The sequence below is a fragment of the Brugia malayi genome (genome assembly GCF_000002995.4).
Source record: "Brugia malayi strain FR3 genome assembly, contig: Bm_v4_Chr2_contig_001, whole genome shotgun sequence".
NCBI lineage: Eukaryota > Metazoa > Nematoda > Chromadorea > Rhabditida > Onchocercidae > Brugia > Brugia malayi.
Genome location: NW_025062476.1, coordinates 2,096,988 through 2,114,618, shown reverse-complemented (window position 1 = coordinate 2,114,618; position 17,631 = coordinate 2,096,988). Strand labels below are relative to the sequence as shown.

General features: G+C 31.2%; 6 protein-coding genes across 8 annotated transcripts; 1 reads left to right on the top strand and 5 right to left on the bottom strand.

Moving 5' to 3' along the window:
* Window positions 1-56: 56 nt before the first annotated feature.
* Window positions 57-860, top strand: Bm6834 (LIN-7, putative; the record flags this gene model as incomplete). Its single annotated transcript, XM_001895090.2, has 3 exons — window positions 57-93; window positions 188-390; window positions 654-860. 3 exons carry the CDS (start codon window positions 57-59, stop codon window positions 858-860), a joined length of 447 nt encoding a protein of 148 aa, XP_001895125.2.
* Window positions 861-1,321: 461 nt separating this feature from the next.
* Bma-ddl-3 (conserved hypothetical protein,hypothetical protein) lies at window positions 1,322-3,784 on the bottom strand (the record flags this gene model as incomplete). 3 transcript variants are annotated; one of them, XM_001895089.2, is made up of 8 exons in its annotated part: window positions 1,322-1,445; window positions 1,663-1,788; window positions 2,108-2,193; window positions 2,316-2,378; window positions 2,449-2,592; window positions 2,758-2,899; window positions 3,175-3,362; window positions 3,518-3,784. In XM_001895089.2, the coding sequence occupies 8 exons, from the start codon at window positions 3,782-3,784 to the stop codon at window positions 1,322-1,324; spliced, it is 1,140 nt and encodes a 379-aa protein (XP_001895124.2). The 3 variants fall into 3 exon arrangements, with proteins under 3 accessions (XP_001895124.2, XP_042934089.1, XP_042934090.1); XM_043078155.1 differs by having other exon boundaries at window positions 3,518-3,598; XM_043078156.1 differs by lacking the exons at window positions 1,322-1,445; window positions 1,663-1,788 and adding an exon at window positions 1,821-1,851 and having other exon boundaries at window positions 3,518-3,598.
* Window positions 3,785-4,463: 679 nt separating this feature from the next.
* On the bottom strand, window positions 4,464-5,351 carry Bm6831 (Iron-sulfur cluster assembly accessory protein; the record flags this gene model as incomplete). The annotated part of the gene is made up of 2 exons (XM_001895088.2): window positions 4,464-4,601; window positions 5,082-5,351. 2 exons carry the CDS (start codon window positions 5,349-5,351, stop codon window positions 4,464-4,466), a joined length of 408 nt encoding a protein of 135 aa, XP_001895123.1.
* A 378-nt stretch (window positions 5,352-5,729) lies between these two features.
* Bm8699 (Uncharacterized protein) lies at window positions 5,730-6,306 on the bottom strand (the record flags this gene model as incomplete). Its single annotated transcript, XM_043078154.1, has 2 exons — window positions 5,730-5,860; window positions 6,216-6,306. 2 exons carry the CDS (start codon window positions 6,304-6,306, stop codon window positions 5,730-5,732), a joined length of 222 nt encoding a protein of 73 aa, XP_042934088.1.
* A 685-nt stretch (window positions 6,307-6,991) lies between these two features.
* On the bottom strand, window positions 6,992-8,371 carry Bma-lin-7 (cell junction protein LIN-7, putative; the record flags this gene model as incomplete). The annotated part of the gene is made up of 4 exons (XM_001895087.2): window positions 6,992-7,177; window positions 7,598-7,819; window positions 7,957-8,123; window positions 8,335-8,371. The coding sequence occupies 4 exons, from the start codon at window positions 8,369-8,371 to the stop codon at window positions 6,992-6,994; spliced, it is 612 nt and encodes a 203-aa protein (XP_001895122.1).
* An 881-nt stretch (window positions 8,372-9,252) lies between these two features.
* On the bottom strand, window positions 9,253-16,827 carry Bma-etc-1 (conserved hypothetical protein,hypothetical protein; the record flags this gene model as incomplete). Its single annotated transcript, XM_001895086.2, has 20 exons — window positions 9,253-9,420; window positions 9,766-9,890; window positions 10,004-10,169; window positions 10,310-10,408; window positions 10,530-10,751; window positions 11,182-11,429; window positions 11,580-11,657; window positions 11,845-11,890; window positions 12,000-12,182; window positions 12,483-12,587; window positions 12,714-12,813; window positions 13,121-13,299; window positions 13,570-13,754; window positions 14,060-14,245; window positions 14,741-14,967; window positions 15,209-15,293; window positions 15,559-15,814; window positions 16,035-16,218; window positions 16,604-16,668; window positions 16,747-16,827. 20 exons carry the CDS (start codon window positions 16,825-16,827, stop codon window positions 9,253-9,255), a joined length of 2,988 nt encoding a protein of 995 aa, XP_001895121.2.
* Window positions 16,828-17,631: the final 804 nt, after the last annotated feature.

Genomic DNA, 17,631 nt, shown 5'->3' with positions numbered 1-17,631 from the left:
TTAAAGAATGATAAGACTGATAATTTAACAAGTCATAATCGAAATAGGAGTGGGATATGATATCCAGGAAATGGATGACTTATGATTCAACCTGTAATTCATATATTTACTTGTAGGGAATGTGAACGCTCTCACAAACTTTGTACCCAGTCTTCCCCAAAAAATAAAGAATCTATGTAATTTGCAGGCACATCGATGGCAGCAGCATGTACTAGCAGTGGTGTCGCACTACTTCGAATTTCATCACCAACTTATTCGATTGTTCGTAATTTGTTACGACCAAGACGGAATATACCATTCCGAGGGATTTACAAGACTGAGGGCGATCTAGTACGGAAAAATGATCTTCTAGTATGCCAGCATAAGATGAATTTTCATCCTGGCTTAAATGTATGTATGATTATTTAAATCATTCTAAAGGAAGTAAAGAATCGAATAAGTGACGCACTTTGACTTTCCGAACCGTTTCTGCTGTTTGTATTAAAAGTTTAGGCTTCTATCCTGTCCTTCCGCAAATCTCGGCATGAGAATGAACAAATGTGGTGACGTTTTTTTTTGTAAAATTGTTAATAACGATTTAATTGGAAGATACAAAACATTATTTTTCTTGGTCCATTACTACAGTATTATTTTATAGTTTATTTCGTTTCAAGGTCTATCTAAAAAGAGATCGAGGTGGACAACTGCTGCTCAAAGCGATGATAGATGGTCACGTGATGATTACTCAAGAAAAAATAAATCCAGATTTTTCTATACCTGAAATGCTGGTCTACGAGGGTATGGAGGAAGTTTATAAATTAACATTTAATGTATTGCCACTGGATATGTCACAATCGTTTAGGTTGTTGAATGAAATTTGATTAAATCTTGGGAACATTTTATTCATCTATTGAATCAATCTATTTGTAGTAATTCCACATGTATTGCTGTTATATACATCTCTCTGTGAACATTTATTTATCTTCATTCGGAAAATCTTTTGACAAAATGAAATTTAGTTCAAATGTTAAGTAGTTTTGGCGGAAAGCTTTCCTTTTTTAAAGTTTTATTCATTGATCTCATATGTTGTAGAACGTTTGTAACTTCCGAGATCTGAACTCCTAAAGCTAGATAAGCTTAAGAGTATTTAGTAATAACCTTAGTGAATCTAAAGGCTTACCTATGTCCAGGGATGTTTAAACTAACGTTAGAATAAATCTAGTAGAATCTTAAGTCTATTTAATCTTAAAAGATTTTCTGAAAACATTTTATCCTGCCAAAAATACTGAAAAGTAGTTTTAAAAGAGAAAGTAGGCAACAAAAATGATTCTTAAATATGCCATCATCGATGGCGCTTATAATCTTTTTCCATATCTTGGAGAAACCTTGTCGTATAATTTTTTAATTCTTTTGATTCGGACTGTGATAAATTGACAGCTTTTTTTGCATACTGAAGCGCCTCTACTCTGAAATTTAATGCATTAGCGGAATCATCAAAACTATCAGCATCCAGTAGCACATTGTCTGCGGTACACTACTAGGTGTTGAATAGAAGTGGCTTGCAATGCAAGACATCAACTCTTTAATTTTATACTCTATGTGGTTCAGTTACTGATAATTCGGTAGTCATTTCAATATGATAAATAACCAATCATGAAGTGGAAAGTTTTCATACGAACGTACCTTTGACCACAATGATAAAGTGCTTCTGAATAATTACAATAGTATCCAGGCAGTAGGCTGCTGCATTCATCGATATACAATATCCTATCTATACCAATTTCCAAATACTTTTTTGCAAGATCAAACCTGATAGATTCAAGCGAAATGGAAAAAACTTGTTAATTGTTAATGAAATTCGCCTTTGGGCCACTGTAAAATAATTCCCTTCGTAAATTCTATACTTTCTTTTCAGAAGCTAAACGATGTGAGTGTTCTCTCAGTGAGCTAGGTAGGAAGCGCAACAATTTTTAATTTCTTCAGTATTAGAAAAAAGTATTTCTGTTATGAATCTTACCAGGGTACTACTATAAAATAAACAAGCATGCAGATTTCGCTAATTTTTTTGAGACTGATTCTTTTATACCAAGAATAAAGTTAACTAATCAATTCTCTGGACGAAATTTACCTGTTCCTGTTAATCAACAGAGCACTATAATTATTGAGCATATTGATTGTGTGGAAACAATTGATGCCGTAAATTTGATATGAAATCTAAAACCATGAGAAAATTAAAGTAGGATTACAAATATGTCGACCTTTTTAGAATATATAGTGGTGTTCTAAAATTATGTGATATTCCGGAGTAAAGTGAAACTTTTTTTTAGAGAAACTACCTTCAAAGCTTCATCTATAAGTTGTGCAGTATCGTCTATCCTTTTCTCTTCCCTGTATCGAGCCTGTAATATTCGACTTGCAATTAAATTAATAATTTCTATACTATAAAGATTTGCAGTATACCAAACTTACAATGAAGTGAGCGTATTGCTCAAGACACAGGCCATAAAGGGCAAGAGGATCTGTAAATACAGCTCCATACTGGTTCACGACCTGTGGAATATCATGCGAACCACCGTAGTTTATTGAATATTTCGCCATATGCCTCTCGATTACCTTCAGTAAAAATTCCGTTCAGATCAGTAAAGAATTGCTTGGTTATATGTATATAAAGAATGAAGTACGGAAGTTTGGATGAAGTTTCGATATGTCATTTAAAAGGAAAAGAAAATGAAAATATATTTTTTAGAGAGCACATATCATGAATTTTATATTGCATACTTTCATTTGTCTAGCAACACAATGTTTGTAACCAATTTCGGCATCATCTAGTTTGCCTTTCTGAGCAAATATGTCGGATAATTTGAGGCTCACGTCGATAAATTCAGGGTCGTCATCTTTCTTTGTGTGTAGAATCATCAATCTAAATCATTAACATTCAAAAATAAAACCTATTTAAAGTCTTCCAAAACATCTGCTGATCAACAGTTTAAAATTTACATTGAAAATCCGAGAAAAATAAGTTGAGACATGCAAAAACTTAAAGTCAAAATAATAATTCACAATAATAAAGTGGAAATAATGCCTTTTAAACAGAAGAGTAATGTAGGAGAATGATATCGAGAAGTCCTGTACTATTTACATCAATGGAAAAAAAAAAAAAAACCAAAGTCAGAGAAGTTAATAAAATGCACAAACCGCTGCAAAAGATCACGAAAAGCTTGTTCTGCTTCATCTAGTTTTCCCATTTCATAATAAGTATTGGCTAATTCATCAATAATCCGACTAACAATCAATTCATTGTTTCGTCCAGTGGCCATTTGCATTGCCTCTTCCAGGACTATTACTGCTTGATTATACTTATGTTCCTTCCTGTACAACCATGCCTTTAAATGAATTCAGTGTAAAGCTCAGCATACATTTGACATAAATTTAATGCATTAAAAGGTTAAGAAGTTAAGACAAATCATTCCATTGATTACTCTTTTATTTCTAGAAAAAAGTAAATGCAACTATAACAAGTGGTACTGGAATTTCTTACTTCTTTGATTTTATGTTTTAGTGGATCTTTATCAAGTTGAAATGGTGGTGTCCCAAATAGATCCTTGAATGTTGTTATCATTGAAAAGCCAAGTAAAGGAAAAGCAGTGCTTCCAGTAAACCATCGCCAACCTTTTTGACCCCAATTGCTCTTTCCCCGACCACCTGTTCGACCATGGTTCCTTGGAATTCTTGGAAACATTAGTAATGCTGTCAGCGATTGCTTACGAAATATGAACGAGTACCAGTTTAATAATTTTCCTTGCATTTTCGAATTAGATATCCTAAAGGTCATCCAAATTATAAAACAACACCGTAATGAATGAAATGCCGCATAACAATCTCCAGAGATTTAATAGAATGGTAACAAATTTACCCACAGTGTCGCACCAAGAATTTCGAATATCTGACACCTCAAATCACACAAGAAGTAATAGCTCTTTCATGCGATTTACCCTTCCGAAGAACATCCCTCAAATAAAACAGTTTTAATCGATCCCATTGAATCAGACAATAAGTCAGGATTCATCTCGCTCAAAATAATAGTGATTCCTTCCTAATCATATTCTCATAATACTCTTCCAGAGAAACCAAAATTGAACATGAAATATTAATTTTTAATTTTGAAACCAACCAATAACTGTTGTTATTAAACAATTTATTTGGACATTTATAAACAAAAAAAAAAAAAACTCGCTGCTTTTTAAAATGGTCAAAATAGGGATGAAGATTAGACAAAGACATCTTTTCCAACTTCATTCAAAAAAAGGCGATAAATTCACCAGCTTACAAATACTTTTGTTGAATGAACTTTGCACAATTCACCAAATAAAAAGTAGTCAAAGCATGAAGACAATGCACGACAGCTATTTATTCAAGCTAAAAACATGCTCATTTCAAGAAGAAACAAACAATAAAACAATGTCGTAAGCTTCACAGTGAAAAAACTAATCCATTTTGATAGCAAATGATGATCCGCACGAACAACCCTTCTCGGCGACTGGATTATCAATGATACGAAATGATGATCGCATCAAATCTTCCAAATAATCTACTGTTGCACCCTTCAAAAACTGAAGTGATATCTGAAATGTCTTACGTTCCAAAAAAAAAACGCAGAATTATTGCATTAAAATACCTAGGATCTTACACATATACTAATCTATTATTCATTTAATGTGAAAATAGGAATGATAACATTATTTATATAACTAATCCATCTCAGCTCAAATGAAATTGAGTATATTTGAATGATGCAAGAAATCCAAGAATTTAGCTCATTTACACAGGCACCTTAGAAAATTAAATTAGTCTATGCTACATTTTACACTCCATTTTCTTTCCTCTTCAACAAATTTGGTTCTACCAAATTTTAATACATGTCATAAGTTCTTTGTCGTAGTTTTGAATTTTCATGTAGCTTTCAAACGATCACCTGCTATATCAACTCCTCTCTAATAAGGAGCGATATAATCTCCGATGTAGAACCTCAAATAGGGAGTGTTATTTCTAGATTCCTCCTTCTACAATTTTACAAATCCTTAAAATAAGATTTAAAAACGAACCTCGTCTACAACGACTTTAATGTGATCTTTGCAGAAAACAAAATCATTATCATTGATTTTACTGTCTAAACTCATTTTATACTCAAAACCGGAACAGCCACCACCATCGACCACTATTCTCAGATGCTCTCCAGTGCTGGCAACTTCCCGTAGTCGATTAACACAGTTGTCAGTAATTTTTAAATCAGTAGAAACACCATCCTTTGCATAACATTTTCGAGTCGCATACAGCAAACGCCAATTTCTCATTGCTATCTTTGATCTATTCATTATTTCTCATATCTGGAAAATGCAAAATGAGATTCCGACAAATCACTGATATATATTTCACCAAGATATTGACGATGATAGTAAAACATCTTTAGTAAAATGTATTATATATCACATCCAAATTAGACAGAAAGGCGATAATTAAAATAAAAGAAACAGTCAAAAATCAAGCCGCACTTCAGCAGATGAAATTTTTGCCAAACAAACAGATATTAAAGTACAACTTTATTTCCATGTTATCTTACTAACTTTACAAAAACTTTCAACAAAATAAATGTATACTTATGAAATTCAAAAATGTATCATGCTAAAACATCAAAATAGGTTTCTAAGATTCCAGATTTAACAATTGAAAAGTGAAGAAAGAGAGAAGATCATTCAAGAATCTAACGTTTTGATCGAATCTGGTACTGAAGAAGCATTCGGACTTGATGCACGTTGTGAAGATTGAACTATGCTTTTCAATGCATTTAATCGCATTGACTCTAATTCTACAGCTCGTAGTAATCCTGGAATTGTCGTATTTCACATATATGTCACAACTGGACCAACAAAAAAAAAAAAGCTAATAAGACGCTGGGCTTTTCAAGCAGTCTGATAAGTGCTGGGCATTATTATTAACAAACAAATGAGCACTAAAATACAAAGTTTCTTTCCACATTATCTTACTAACTTAGAAAATTTTTAAATGTAATTATCAGATATGGAGATACATTTGGTACTAAATATATTGTTAAGCACAAAGATAACAAGGTAATATAAAGAAACTCTCGCCATGTTTTTTTTTTTTTTTTTCTTTTCTCTAACGAAAGGATATGAATTTAACGCTATATAAAGATAAAAAATACACCATAAAACAGAAACCTGTAAAATGGACATGAAGTCGTTGCAAAGCTCTCTCTTCTCTTTCCAAATTGATTAACTGCTTTCGAATCTGAGCGGCGTTTTGTGACATTAATCTCTATCAGAAATATATGACCAAAGATAAAGTCACATTTTTACAGCGAAACATTTTTGAAATGAGCATATTCAACTAAATCTAAAGTTGCTCATGTGCCAACATTTAAAATCCCTACAAATACCTCCAAAAATTCCGGAAGAAATTATCCATAATAACAAAGCAAGAGTTGTAACTATGCTAACTTGGATCAGTAGATATATTACTGGAATCGAATTAAATACTTAGTTTTCTGTGAAAAGATAAATTCGATAAGTTCAAAGAGAGAAAAAACTGGAGTATATATGTATATAGCGAGAGCTTTAAACAAATAATTATGTAGAATTCAACCGTATATTATATTTATACAAAATAAGAAATACCAGAACACAAACAATAAAAAAAAAGTCAAACTATTGTGAAATTATACAAGAAATCTTAAAAATTTGAAGCGAATTTATAAAACAAAATATCCATTACCATTACAAATGCGGTAATTTAAAGCACAGCAAAATTAATCAGTCAAAAATCTGTTCATAAGATCAATAAAATCCAACAAATCAATCAAAATTAATTAAGTTCAATCGCAAGATCTTGGTAAAATGAGCTAGATATAATCTTTTCCTCTATAGTAAAATATTTCACAACAAATAAGAAAAATTTTTTTAATTGAGAGAAAACGAACAGAAGCATTTAACTAAGCCTATCGTTTGAAAATGGGTGCAGGACTAGTTTGATTCGCCCTCCGTCGCTGCCGTTCAAAGCGTCGCTCCATTTCGTCCAGTAATCGTGGTGTATAACGTACAACCAATCTCACGGTACCTCGTGCTGATTTCAACAAGTCCACAGCTTTTTCATGACTTTCCCACTCAACATTAACTCCATTTACCTAAAAATTATTGTGGTACAAATAATTTTTGGCAAAAACTTACACATTAAAGATAGAGAATTCAAAATTGAAACGATGTATTTATTCTGAAAAAAAAAAAAAAAAAAAAACATAAAACATAAAAAGCAGCATTACCACATATGCAACTGTGCGATATCTGCGTTACTGATTAAATGCTAAGCAGTACTACGAATATCAATTTGCAAAAAAAAAATGACTAGTATTTGAATCGTTCAGTTACCAGAATGTAGAGTTTCAAGAAAAAAGAAAAAAAAAAAAAAAAAAAAAAAAAAAAAAAAAAAACTTCAATATTATCTTTCATATAGTCACAGCCCAGACGATTGTGTTAGAATTTTTGTGTAAATAAAATTTGAAAAAAATAATTATTTTCACTTAATTAAATCAAATAAAAATACTAACCGCAACCAACTGATCACCACGTTTCAATTGTCCGTTTCTATCAGCGACACCTCCGGGAATAATACGAGATATATAAATAGGTGAATTCTGTTCTTTCCCACCCATAACGTTGAATCCAAGACCTTGGTCTGTCTTCGGAAGTTCAACAATTCGTGGATGTGCATGTCCCTCAGCTGCTGCAAATGCTGCTACAGTTGCTTTTGCTGTTGCACTTGTTCTCACCTAAAAAATTTTAAAGTAATACATTTCCTCAAAGTTGCTCGAACGAGACACCAAATTTTAACTATAGTTACATATACACATAAAAAATTTTTCATTATCAGGCAGTATTCTTATTTTTTAAGATCTTGAAAATACACCTCTCGAGCACTATCAGCACTGATAGTATCGTAAACATTTTCAAAAACTTCGCGAACTGATGAAAAGAAGTCAGATTGTAAAATATTTTGCAGCGATGTAAGCTTCGGACTATTCAGTTCACCGGTTTTTTGTACATGTTCGATCAATTCAAGAATTCTTTGAATATCTGCAATCGTGCATTAGTTTTAGCCAATTAAATTCGTAAGATAATTGAAAGACTGATAACATTACTGAATATTATTCAAAATCTTTAATACATTTTTAGCAGTAAACACATTATGCAGAATAGTCGTTACTATTGACATGATTTAAAGAGTATGAATAAAACTAGAAAATATATTTTCTTACAAACAAAACATATTCCAAACAGTAAATACCTCTGTCGAGATGAAGACCATCAGACGATTCTTCCATTAAACACAACCAAATTTGTATATGTGGCTATCAGTTTGCACCTTTGCTTCCCAAGTTTATTCAAACTGTAATTTTGGATGGAAATTAAAAAAAAAAAAAAGAACTTATCAAAATAACTCACTATGTCCGATTCTACTCAGATATTTGATTCATATTTCTAGTTTCATTCAGAGTAGCTTATTTTGAAAAGTTATGGATGAAAATAAGTGAGTGATCTACATTTATTCTTACGCAAATAATGTAAAAAATTATAAAAATTTTAACCTAAAGAACAAATGAGACATTTAACAGCGATAACTCGCATGAGAGCAATACAAAAGTCAACGCTATCTTAATAAAAAATGTTGTATTTTACAGATACCTGCAAAAAGAACACTATACATCCAAACACAGAGACTACAAACTGTATATAGCTTAGTGATGGAAAGATAACAAATACAATAACACTTGTGAAAATAGCAAAGACTTCCAAAAAATCAAAAATTTACCAATCAAAACCTAAATTCATGAACACATACAGAAAGAATTTCTTGTATTAGGACTGTACGATCTTCATTTATTCATCCTTAATGTAACAAACTCATGCATGAGTCACTCATTTGAACCTACGCTTTTTATATTATTAATTTTGCATATAGACATGAAATCAATTTAATTTAAAAAGTTTCATTGAAAACTTTGATTAAGTATGATTTCATTACCAAATTGAAGCTTCAAATACATTTGAAGTGGTATGAAATACGAGGTAATACTCGGAAGATGTACAAAATGTGAAATAGTTCTCATCGAGTAACACTTCGAATAATTACAATTAGATTTATAAAATTAGTCAACTATGCCCATTCATATTAGCAAAATTTCCAAAACAAGCAAAAGAAATATCATGAAAGTTCGAAACCAGCTCCACAATTTATTGCATAGATTAGCTTACGACGCAACGTTTCAGCATTATCATATAGTGGCAGCTTCAACAAATTCATACATGTCGCAGCAGTCGGTAGTTTATCAACGTCATGGACGAGCTGAATACCCATTGGCGGTGTTAAAGTCTAAGCAAATACACACGCATTTAGACTTTTGTAAATCAAAAATTGTTTTTATTTTATGAATTACTCCAGAAAGCCTCTAATTATGAGCACAGAAATTATAACAAATTTGAAAAAATTTTGCTTCGTTCTCAAACTACTACTCCTTTTTCATTGCGGAACATTACTATCATAGAAAAAGAACATTCAAAAAAAAAAAAAAAAACATTATAAAATATAATTCTTTTCCACATATGAATGACAGCTTACGAGCTTTTTCTACCTTATTTATCAAATAAAAATTCTCATCTTTAATTGCAGAACAAATAACTCTTTTTTAAAGCAAATACAAAAGAGAAAAAATATTACCTTAAAACCCATTATGGGTGGTCGTGGACAACCAGTTATAAATTTTAACAGCTTCTTTTTGTCGCCAGATGAAAAACCATTGATAACCAACCAGAATAGATCCATGTACTGTTGGTCATGTTCTGCTTAAATAAACGTTTTCTAGATGAAATATGTTCAAGAGGATTATAATTTATAAGTAGGCAAAATCAAATTATTGAAAACATGGGTAACGAATGAGAGAACTACTAATTCTTACACTTTATGTTATGTACAGTCGTGAATTTTTTTAGTTCATTGAAATCAATTTCTGAATCACTACCGCCAACCAACATTGAAATTTCTAATGGCGAGAACATTCGCAACCATTCAGGATCTATAACATTCCTCAAACCACTACGAAGCGCGGCAATCATTGGTGAAAGCTGTAAAAAATCTGAATGTTTTAGATTTTTTTGAGCGAGTATTCAATATTTGTTTTAATAATTTACAAAGGCAGTGGGACACAAACTTCTGCATTAATAAAAAAAAAAAAAAATAATAACAATTGGCAAAATGAACGTACTCGCTTGGAAAGATAGTAATTAACATATAACTGTATATATTCCATTCTGTTGTCTGCTGTTACTTTGATGCAACTACCATCTTTCTTTAATTCTACCTTCTGCAGAAAGTAATAAGTTATACCTTTTAAAAAGATTCGTTAACAAAAAAGCAATAAAATTTGATAATAAAAAGTCAGCAATTTAACGCTCATTATGTTTACAAAAGAATCTATTTCTTACCGCCGTCACGCCGAAATTATCAGTCATAACACTGAAATCAAGATCAAGATTTTCGATTTCTTCTGTTGAGCAACGCTTCAAAAACTTCAGATTTTTGTGCAAAAGAGGATCATATGATTTAACTAATTCCAAATCCAGAACTGTTCCGTCCGGATTTCCCATCCACTGCAGCAAGAAGAAATTGGCAAAACGAATGTCTGCCAGTAAACCTTCATATATTAACTGCAAAATGCATAGATTAAGAAATCACATATAAAACACATATAAATTAAGCATATATTAAAACAAATTAAGAGATCAAAACTGCAAATTATCCAAAGTATAATCCAGAGCAATTTAGTCGACTTTTTCCTAATTCCAGATGGTAGATGACAAAACCGCACTAACGACTGAATTAAGATAGGTCAACTTAAACTTTCGAAGTAAAAAACTTAAGTAAAAGCATTACAATTAATGGTCACAATTTCTTTCATTAAATACTTAGATGATAATCGTCAAAGGTTAATCGCAATGTAAATAAATTAGATGGCTAATCTAATAACAAATTAAAATCGTAGGAATAACATAATAAGATTCAGTAGCAACCAAAAAATCATCTTATTATTTAGAATAAAAGCTTAAAAAAACTATATACTCAAAAATTAATAATCACCTTAGCAATAATTCGACCGATGAAATAAAAATGATCAACAAAATTATTCGGATAAAGAAATGGTGCCAAAGGGTTTGGATATAAAAGCTGTTCATGAGTTGTAGCAAAAAAACCACGAGATGGATCAAGAGCGGTCTGAAGGAGTTCGAAAAGGAATTCCCTAAAAATGCCACCACCATCAACGCCAGCTTCTTCTAGTCCTGCCCAATTTACCATCTGTACACGAATTGTTGATTTCATATCGGGAACTAAAAATTCAATGCGTAGATACTGCATTTCTGCAATAGTTTAACGATTCTTAATATCCATTTCTCGACTTATACGGCACTACTGTTGAAAGAATTATTTGACGAAAATATTTGCTTCAATAAGTTATAAAAGTAGTCAAAAACTTTTACCAAGGTGAGGCTGTAACGCTCTAAATGCATCTTCGTACAAAGTTGCTCTGTGTACAGCGATAAAATGCCTATTTCGGCCTGAAAAACCGAGAAAAAGTTTTTTTTTTTTTTATCTAACTAACGTTTTTCCCTTCGCAAAAAAAGACATAGCAATTATTAACTTTCACAAAACATTATAGAAATGCTTATTTATCAAAGATATAAACGTCTTCCTTGAATACTTACAATTTCGTTGTCACTGAGAGAAAATAATCATTGTAATTACCTGTATCATTACGTATCCGATCTCTTAGAAGCAATTCTGTGAAAATCTGAAAATAATTCAATGTACCACCTAAAATTTTCGTTGATCCACTCGAATTTACAACCAAAATTACGAAATAAGTGCTTGATAACTTCACAAGAAAGAAGTAAGCGTACCTCAATTCGCTGCATAAAAGGAATAACGAAAGGAATATTGCGGATGATCGATAAATTACGCAACTCACTGACACTTGGAGGGTCTTCATTAGCATCCGAATCTCTATTATCAAGCAAAAAACGCACAAATTCAAATGGACGTCTTGCGCGACGTCGACGACCATATTCACTTTGCCACAGTGACTAAAATGACTATTTCTACAGACAAATTTATCTCAGAATTTATAACTACAAAATAAAAACATTTTCTTTGAATTCTTGTATGAATGATGAATAGAGAAACTGTTATGACTGATGAATTGCAGATCACTACTGTAGGGAGAGAATATTTTTTGCTTTTTACTGTAACATCGTTTAGATAATTTTTAACTACTTTACAACCAACAGTTAACATTTCAGATCTTTAATTAATTATATTTAAATCTATGTCATGCATAAACTGCAAATAAAGCAAAAATGAGTGGAAAAGAGACATGAACTTACAGAATTGACGACAACATTTCTATTATGATTGGACCAGAAATTGTGCGGCATGACACAAACTCGATTATCTCGTTCGTGTAATGCTTTCGTTAACAAGGTGACATCCTAAAAGTAGTACTTTTCAAAATTTCATTGCTGGAATCATGCTTACCTAATTCAATATACTTAGCAAAATAATTCAAAGGAAAAAAAAAATACTGGAAGAGTAAACATTAATGCTGTTTCAATCACCTGAAATAAATTAGCCCATTTTGAACTCTTCATCACAGATTGTTGGAATGGTCCAATATTAATAGGAAATGCGAGATCGATTAAGCCAAGTGTAAGATCACTTAAAAGTTACAATTAATAATAAAAAACAATATATCAAAGAAGACAAGAACGAAGTGAAAAAAAAGAAAACACGGGTTTAAATAAGCGATGAAACACTTATAATAAAAAACATTGCTTCAAAATTAATTTGTATTAATCGTAGGAAGTAGCACTAAATTATAATGAAATAAGCAAAGTTAATTTTGCTATTGCAGTTTTTGCATTATAAGCAATTTTAGTGTTATACTACCTCAATTTAAATTTCTTCAATTCATGCACAAAAAAAGTTAAAAAAAATCCAGAAATGATTTATATCCTACACTAACCGACAATGAACGACTATATCAGCCATTTGGTTTAGTGTAAGAGGAAAAACAGTATCTCCAACACCACCATTTTGGAAATCGTCATCGTCAACTATTTTCAATGCATTCATCATCAATGTTATAAATATTGATAAAGCCGGTATTAAAGATTGTTCATCAGAATTCGATATATTTTCACCCTGAAAGAAAAAACGCTATACACTACAGTTTGATCTGTTAGGAAAATTAATCATCTGAGATTATATTTCATAGTCATGAAATGAAAAACTTTCCTACTGATTAAATTAAAAACAAAGTAACAACAGAAATAACACATATCTCAAAATTCAGAAAAAAGTGTTTTTCAATATATACAGGATAAAACATATGAATGTTACATTTAACATTTCTTTATGATATGAATACGACATGTTACTAAAAAATGTTTAAAAATGATAAGTCCTACTAACCTTTTCCAGCATTCTTATTAGTGGTTGTGTCACTCCAAACATCGTATTCGTGTTAAGGGACAATATTAGCCTCCATAAACTTGGAATTAGCTGCCGAAATGAAGAAAATAAGTTCGTCAGAGAAATATAATTTGCAGACGAATGGATGCGTATGAAATAAGTTAATGTGCAAAGCGAAGTAATTCCTTGACGATCTTCCAACAACGCATTTATGAATGATTCATTTGACAGAAGAAATTTCAGACTGGAGATTAGAGTTTTCAAGTAAAATTGTGCGGTCTGAAAACAGTACAGTTCTCTTCTGATGATTTAAATTTACTGGGGCAAATGAGCTTTCAAGTTGGACTTTGCATGCTACACCCTTCCAAAAACTTGAAATTCACGGTTTTTCAGAAAATGAAGTAAGCAAAATACGTTTATATCTTTTTACATTGCAAAAAAGTCCTCAATTTCTCATAAAAATGAAATATTTTCAAATAAATTAAAATACTTTCCAGAATTTCTGGTTCAACATCAGATATCGCAGCCATAATAGTATCGTTTGATTCGTCTTCCGTATCTGAATCATCATTATTAGTTCGTTCTGTTAATACTGCTTCCGGTGGTGGCGTAAAATTTTGTGTGAGCGATGCGTACACAGCAATCAATTTGGTTTTTTCCAAATCGCTTAATTTTTCTGTAATAAAGTAATGAGACCAAAACAAGGTGTTTTTTGCTAAAAGCTTCTGGAAAATAAAATTTAAGATATCGGATGCGATTATATATGTCAGAAAAAATTCGATTATCAATAAGTACACATGATGATACATACAGGTAAAAGTTGAAGCATTATTCGAAATGTCTTTGGAATCATTATACTGTCCATTTTTTTCGCTAGGACACAGTACAAAAAAAAGTTTTGGAAGAAGGGGAAGAGGAGACATTTTAAATTGCTAATATTATAGGGAACACATTTGAAAATATTTCATAATTTATATATTTGTTAATTGTAATGGATATTTTTATTATATAAGAATATGTTTTGTAGAAGGATATTTAATTTTAATGTTAGCTTTGAAATTTAATTATTTCCGTTAATTAAAAATAGCGATAACTATTAGCCTACAACTGACATAGCAAGAATTAAGGCTACCAAAATTAAAGCATAAATGAATGAAGAAAAAAACTAAACCTAATGAAAATGCCGAAGTAATAACGGCCACAATATATGAAATTAAAAGCGCAGAAACATCTTGTGATAACCGATAATCACTACTTGATAAAGCATCCATAATATCATCGAGTTTCCAAGTCCCTGCTTTACAAAGTCGAGCTAGAAAGGGTGCTAAGCAACAAACAGTAATAGCTTCAAATCTTGGTTTGCAGATCGTGTCAAACAATTCATATATAGCTTTCGACCTGCAATAAAAAACAATGAAACTTCCCATGACAAAAAAATTGAATTAGTCAGATGACTATTCAAATTATTCAATACACAATAATTCTATAACAGAATAATTTCTGCTTCATTGAAAACACATGATCTTGAAATTCAGTTATGATTCTGGTAGACAGAATCTATAAAAGTAAAAAAGTAACACTCTCTATGCTTACTAGTTCCAAATAAAAAAATTAACATTAAAGTACTCGAAAAGCCTACTTCTTGGAAAGGCGATCTATAGGTAAAACCAATATTTGCAAAAGTGATTCTGAGTACTGCGGAAGTTTCTCCTCAATATACAAAGCTGAAAAATATCACAATTTAGAAAAAAGAGACAAATACCTCGATTACAAATGTAAATATATGTTAAGCCCATACAAATATTTGATGTATAGTCCGCCTTATTACAAGACAATACACTGCACTGTTAGTTCTGTAAAACAGTAAAACATAAAAATAGATATAACTAACCAGAAATACTTTTCCGTTTCAAATCTAACTAATTTTCTAAATTAGCAATTACTTTAGCCTATCACAATAATGACTAAGTCAAGATGCTAAAGATTTACGAGAAGAAAGCTGATGACAATTCGAGAACAAATTCATTATGGATGAGTAGAAGCCATAATTCAACAAAATTAAGCAATCTTCTTCCTTTATATAAACTTCACAAAACCGCAATGCAGAGGTGCACGATTTGGTTCGATCGGTGTGTTGCAGAAGCACAAGTGCACACCGTAAAAGTTGCCGTCGTCTCCTTCGATCCAATAAATTGTTCGCTTTTACAACTTGTGCTAGCATAACTGCTTCACTGCACAATGTTAACTAAAAGTTATGGCTCACAAAAAGCAACTCTGGACTTTATCTAGGATTGTTGCAAACAAAATCATAATTAAAAAGATATGAGAAAACTTTAATGGAACTATGGAACAGATTTTCTATTTTAAAAAATAATAACAGCTATAAAATGCATTAATGGTAAAAAGAAATACCAACAACTAAAAGATGCGTTAAGCCTGAATATCACCAAAATTATGGAACTTACAGTTCTTTCACGGTCAACATCATATCGGAAGAAGAATGCCAAACGACAAATTTGCGTTTCCAATAGTGTAACGCTTTGTACTGGACCTGCTTTATCGAAAAGATTTCGCAAAAAGACATGAAATTGCTTCCTAATACGATATCCCCGATATACAGATTGTATTTTGACAGCTGCTATTTTTCGCCTGAAGGAAGAAATAAAAATATATAAATAAAATAAAAATAAGTAAATAAAAGTGAAACATATAGATGTGATCAGAACGTATTGGATAAACCACAACTTGTAAAAAAAAAAAAAAAAAAACAAAAAAAAAAATTTCGATTTTTTCTGTTTTTCTAAAATCTAAAGTTAAAAAGTAAAGATTTGGTAAGTACTAAACTAATACAGAGAATTACATAATCAAATATAAGCCATAATCAAATATAAGCCTTCTTCAAACTTGTTTATATAACAATTGCAAATATCGCAACCATAAGATCATTTCGAAGAAACAAATGCATAGGAGGTGTGAAGCTAAAACGACAACAGGAAGCCCAAAGAGCAATGTATCTAATATTGAAATGCATTACCTGGAACGTTCCTGTCTTTCAATACGTTCTTCATTAATTTTTTTCATGAAATCCTCTTTTTTAGCCTGAAAGAAATGAAATAAATAGATGAAGGTTACATTGTTTGGAAGATTCAAGAAAATATGCCATTAAAAAGAACTAACCAAATCAGAAAAAATCGCTTCTTGCAATTTATTCCGTCTAATCGAGCCATTAAAATCGTAAAGGTTTAAATTACCAGCCATAGTACAATCTACAAAAATTAATATGGAATTTCTAAACAGTGATAGTACCGCAACAACGCTGACTTATCGGTCCAGGCAATCTTGACAATCCAAATATACAAATCATTATTTAGTATCTTATGAATATCATATTCGAAACCATACTGTACCTTCAAGAACCATTTATCAGGTGAGTTCCTTATCTATTTTGTGCAAAGTATTAAAGTATTTAACATTCTCAAATGGTAATAAACAACTTTATTAAAGATCCCATATACATCTTACAAATTTTAAAAATTAAGATAAGGAAACGGATCTGTCAACCAATTAACATTCCACAAATCCCTTCCGTATCGACACTTTTAAATACATTAAATCATGGTCATAATAATCCTGAGAACAAAAATTCAATACTTTTGTTACCATTGTTAAAATTTCATTATCACAGTAATACATCAACGACACAACAGTGAGACGTATGACAGAATTCAAAATTCTTTCAAATACTTGATATTGCATAGTGGTGTGTATATTTAAAGCACAAAATAACAAATATAGGAAAGAAAATACTATTTAATGGATGTCACACATTCGACAGCGAACATATCTTTATTCCTCCGTCAAAAAATTAAAATATAAACGACATCTAAACATAACACTACAAAACAGCCAATGATAAAATGTACAGGATGAAAACAATAAATTATATGACAACAGTGATGACCTAAAGAATTTTTTCACCATTCTTCTGTTCCTTAACAACCACCAGCTCATGAAAACAAGAGAATGAAGTAGTGAAAATTCCCTGCTAAACAAATAAACAAG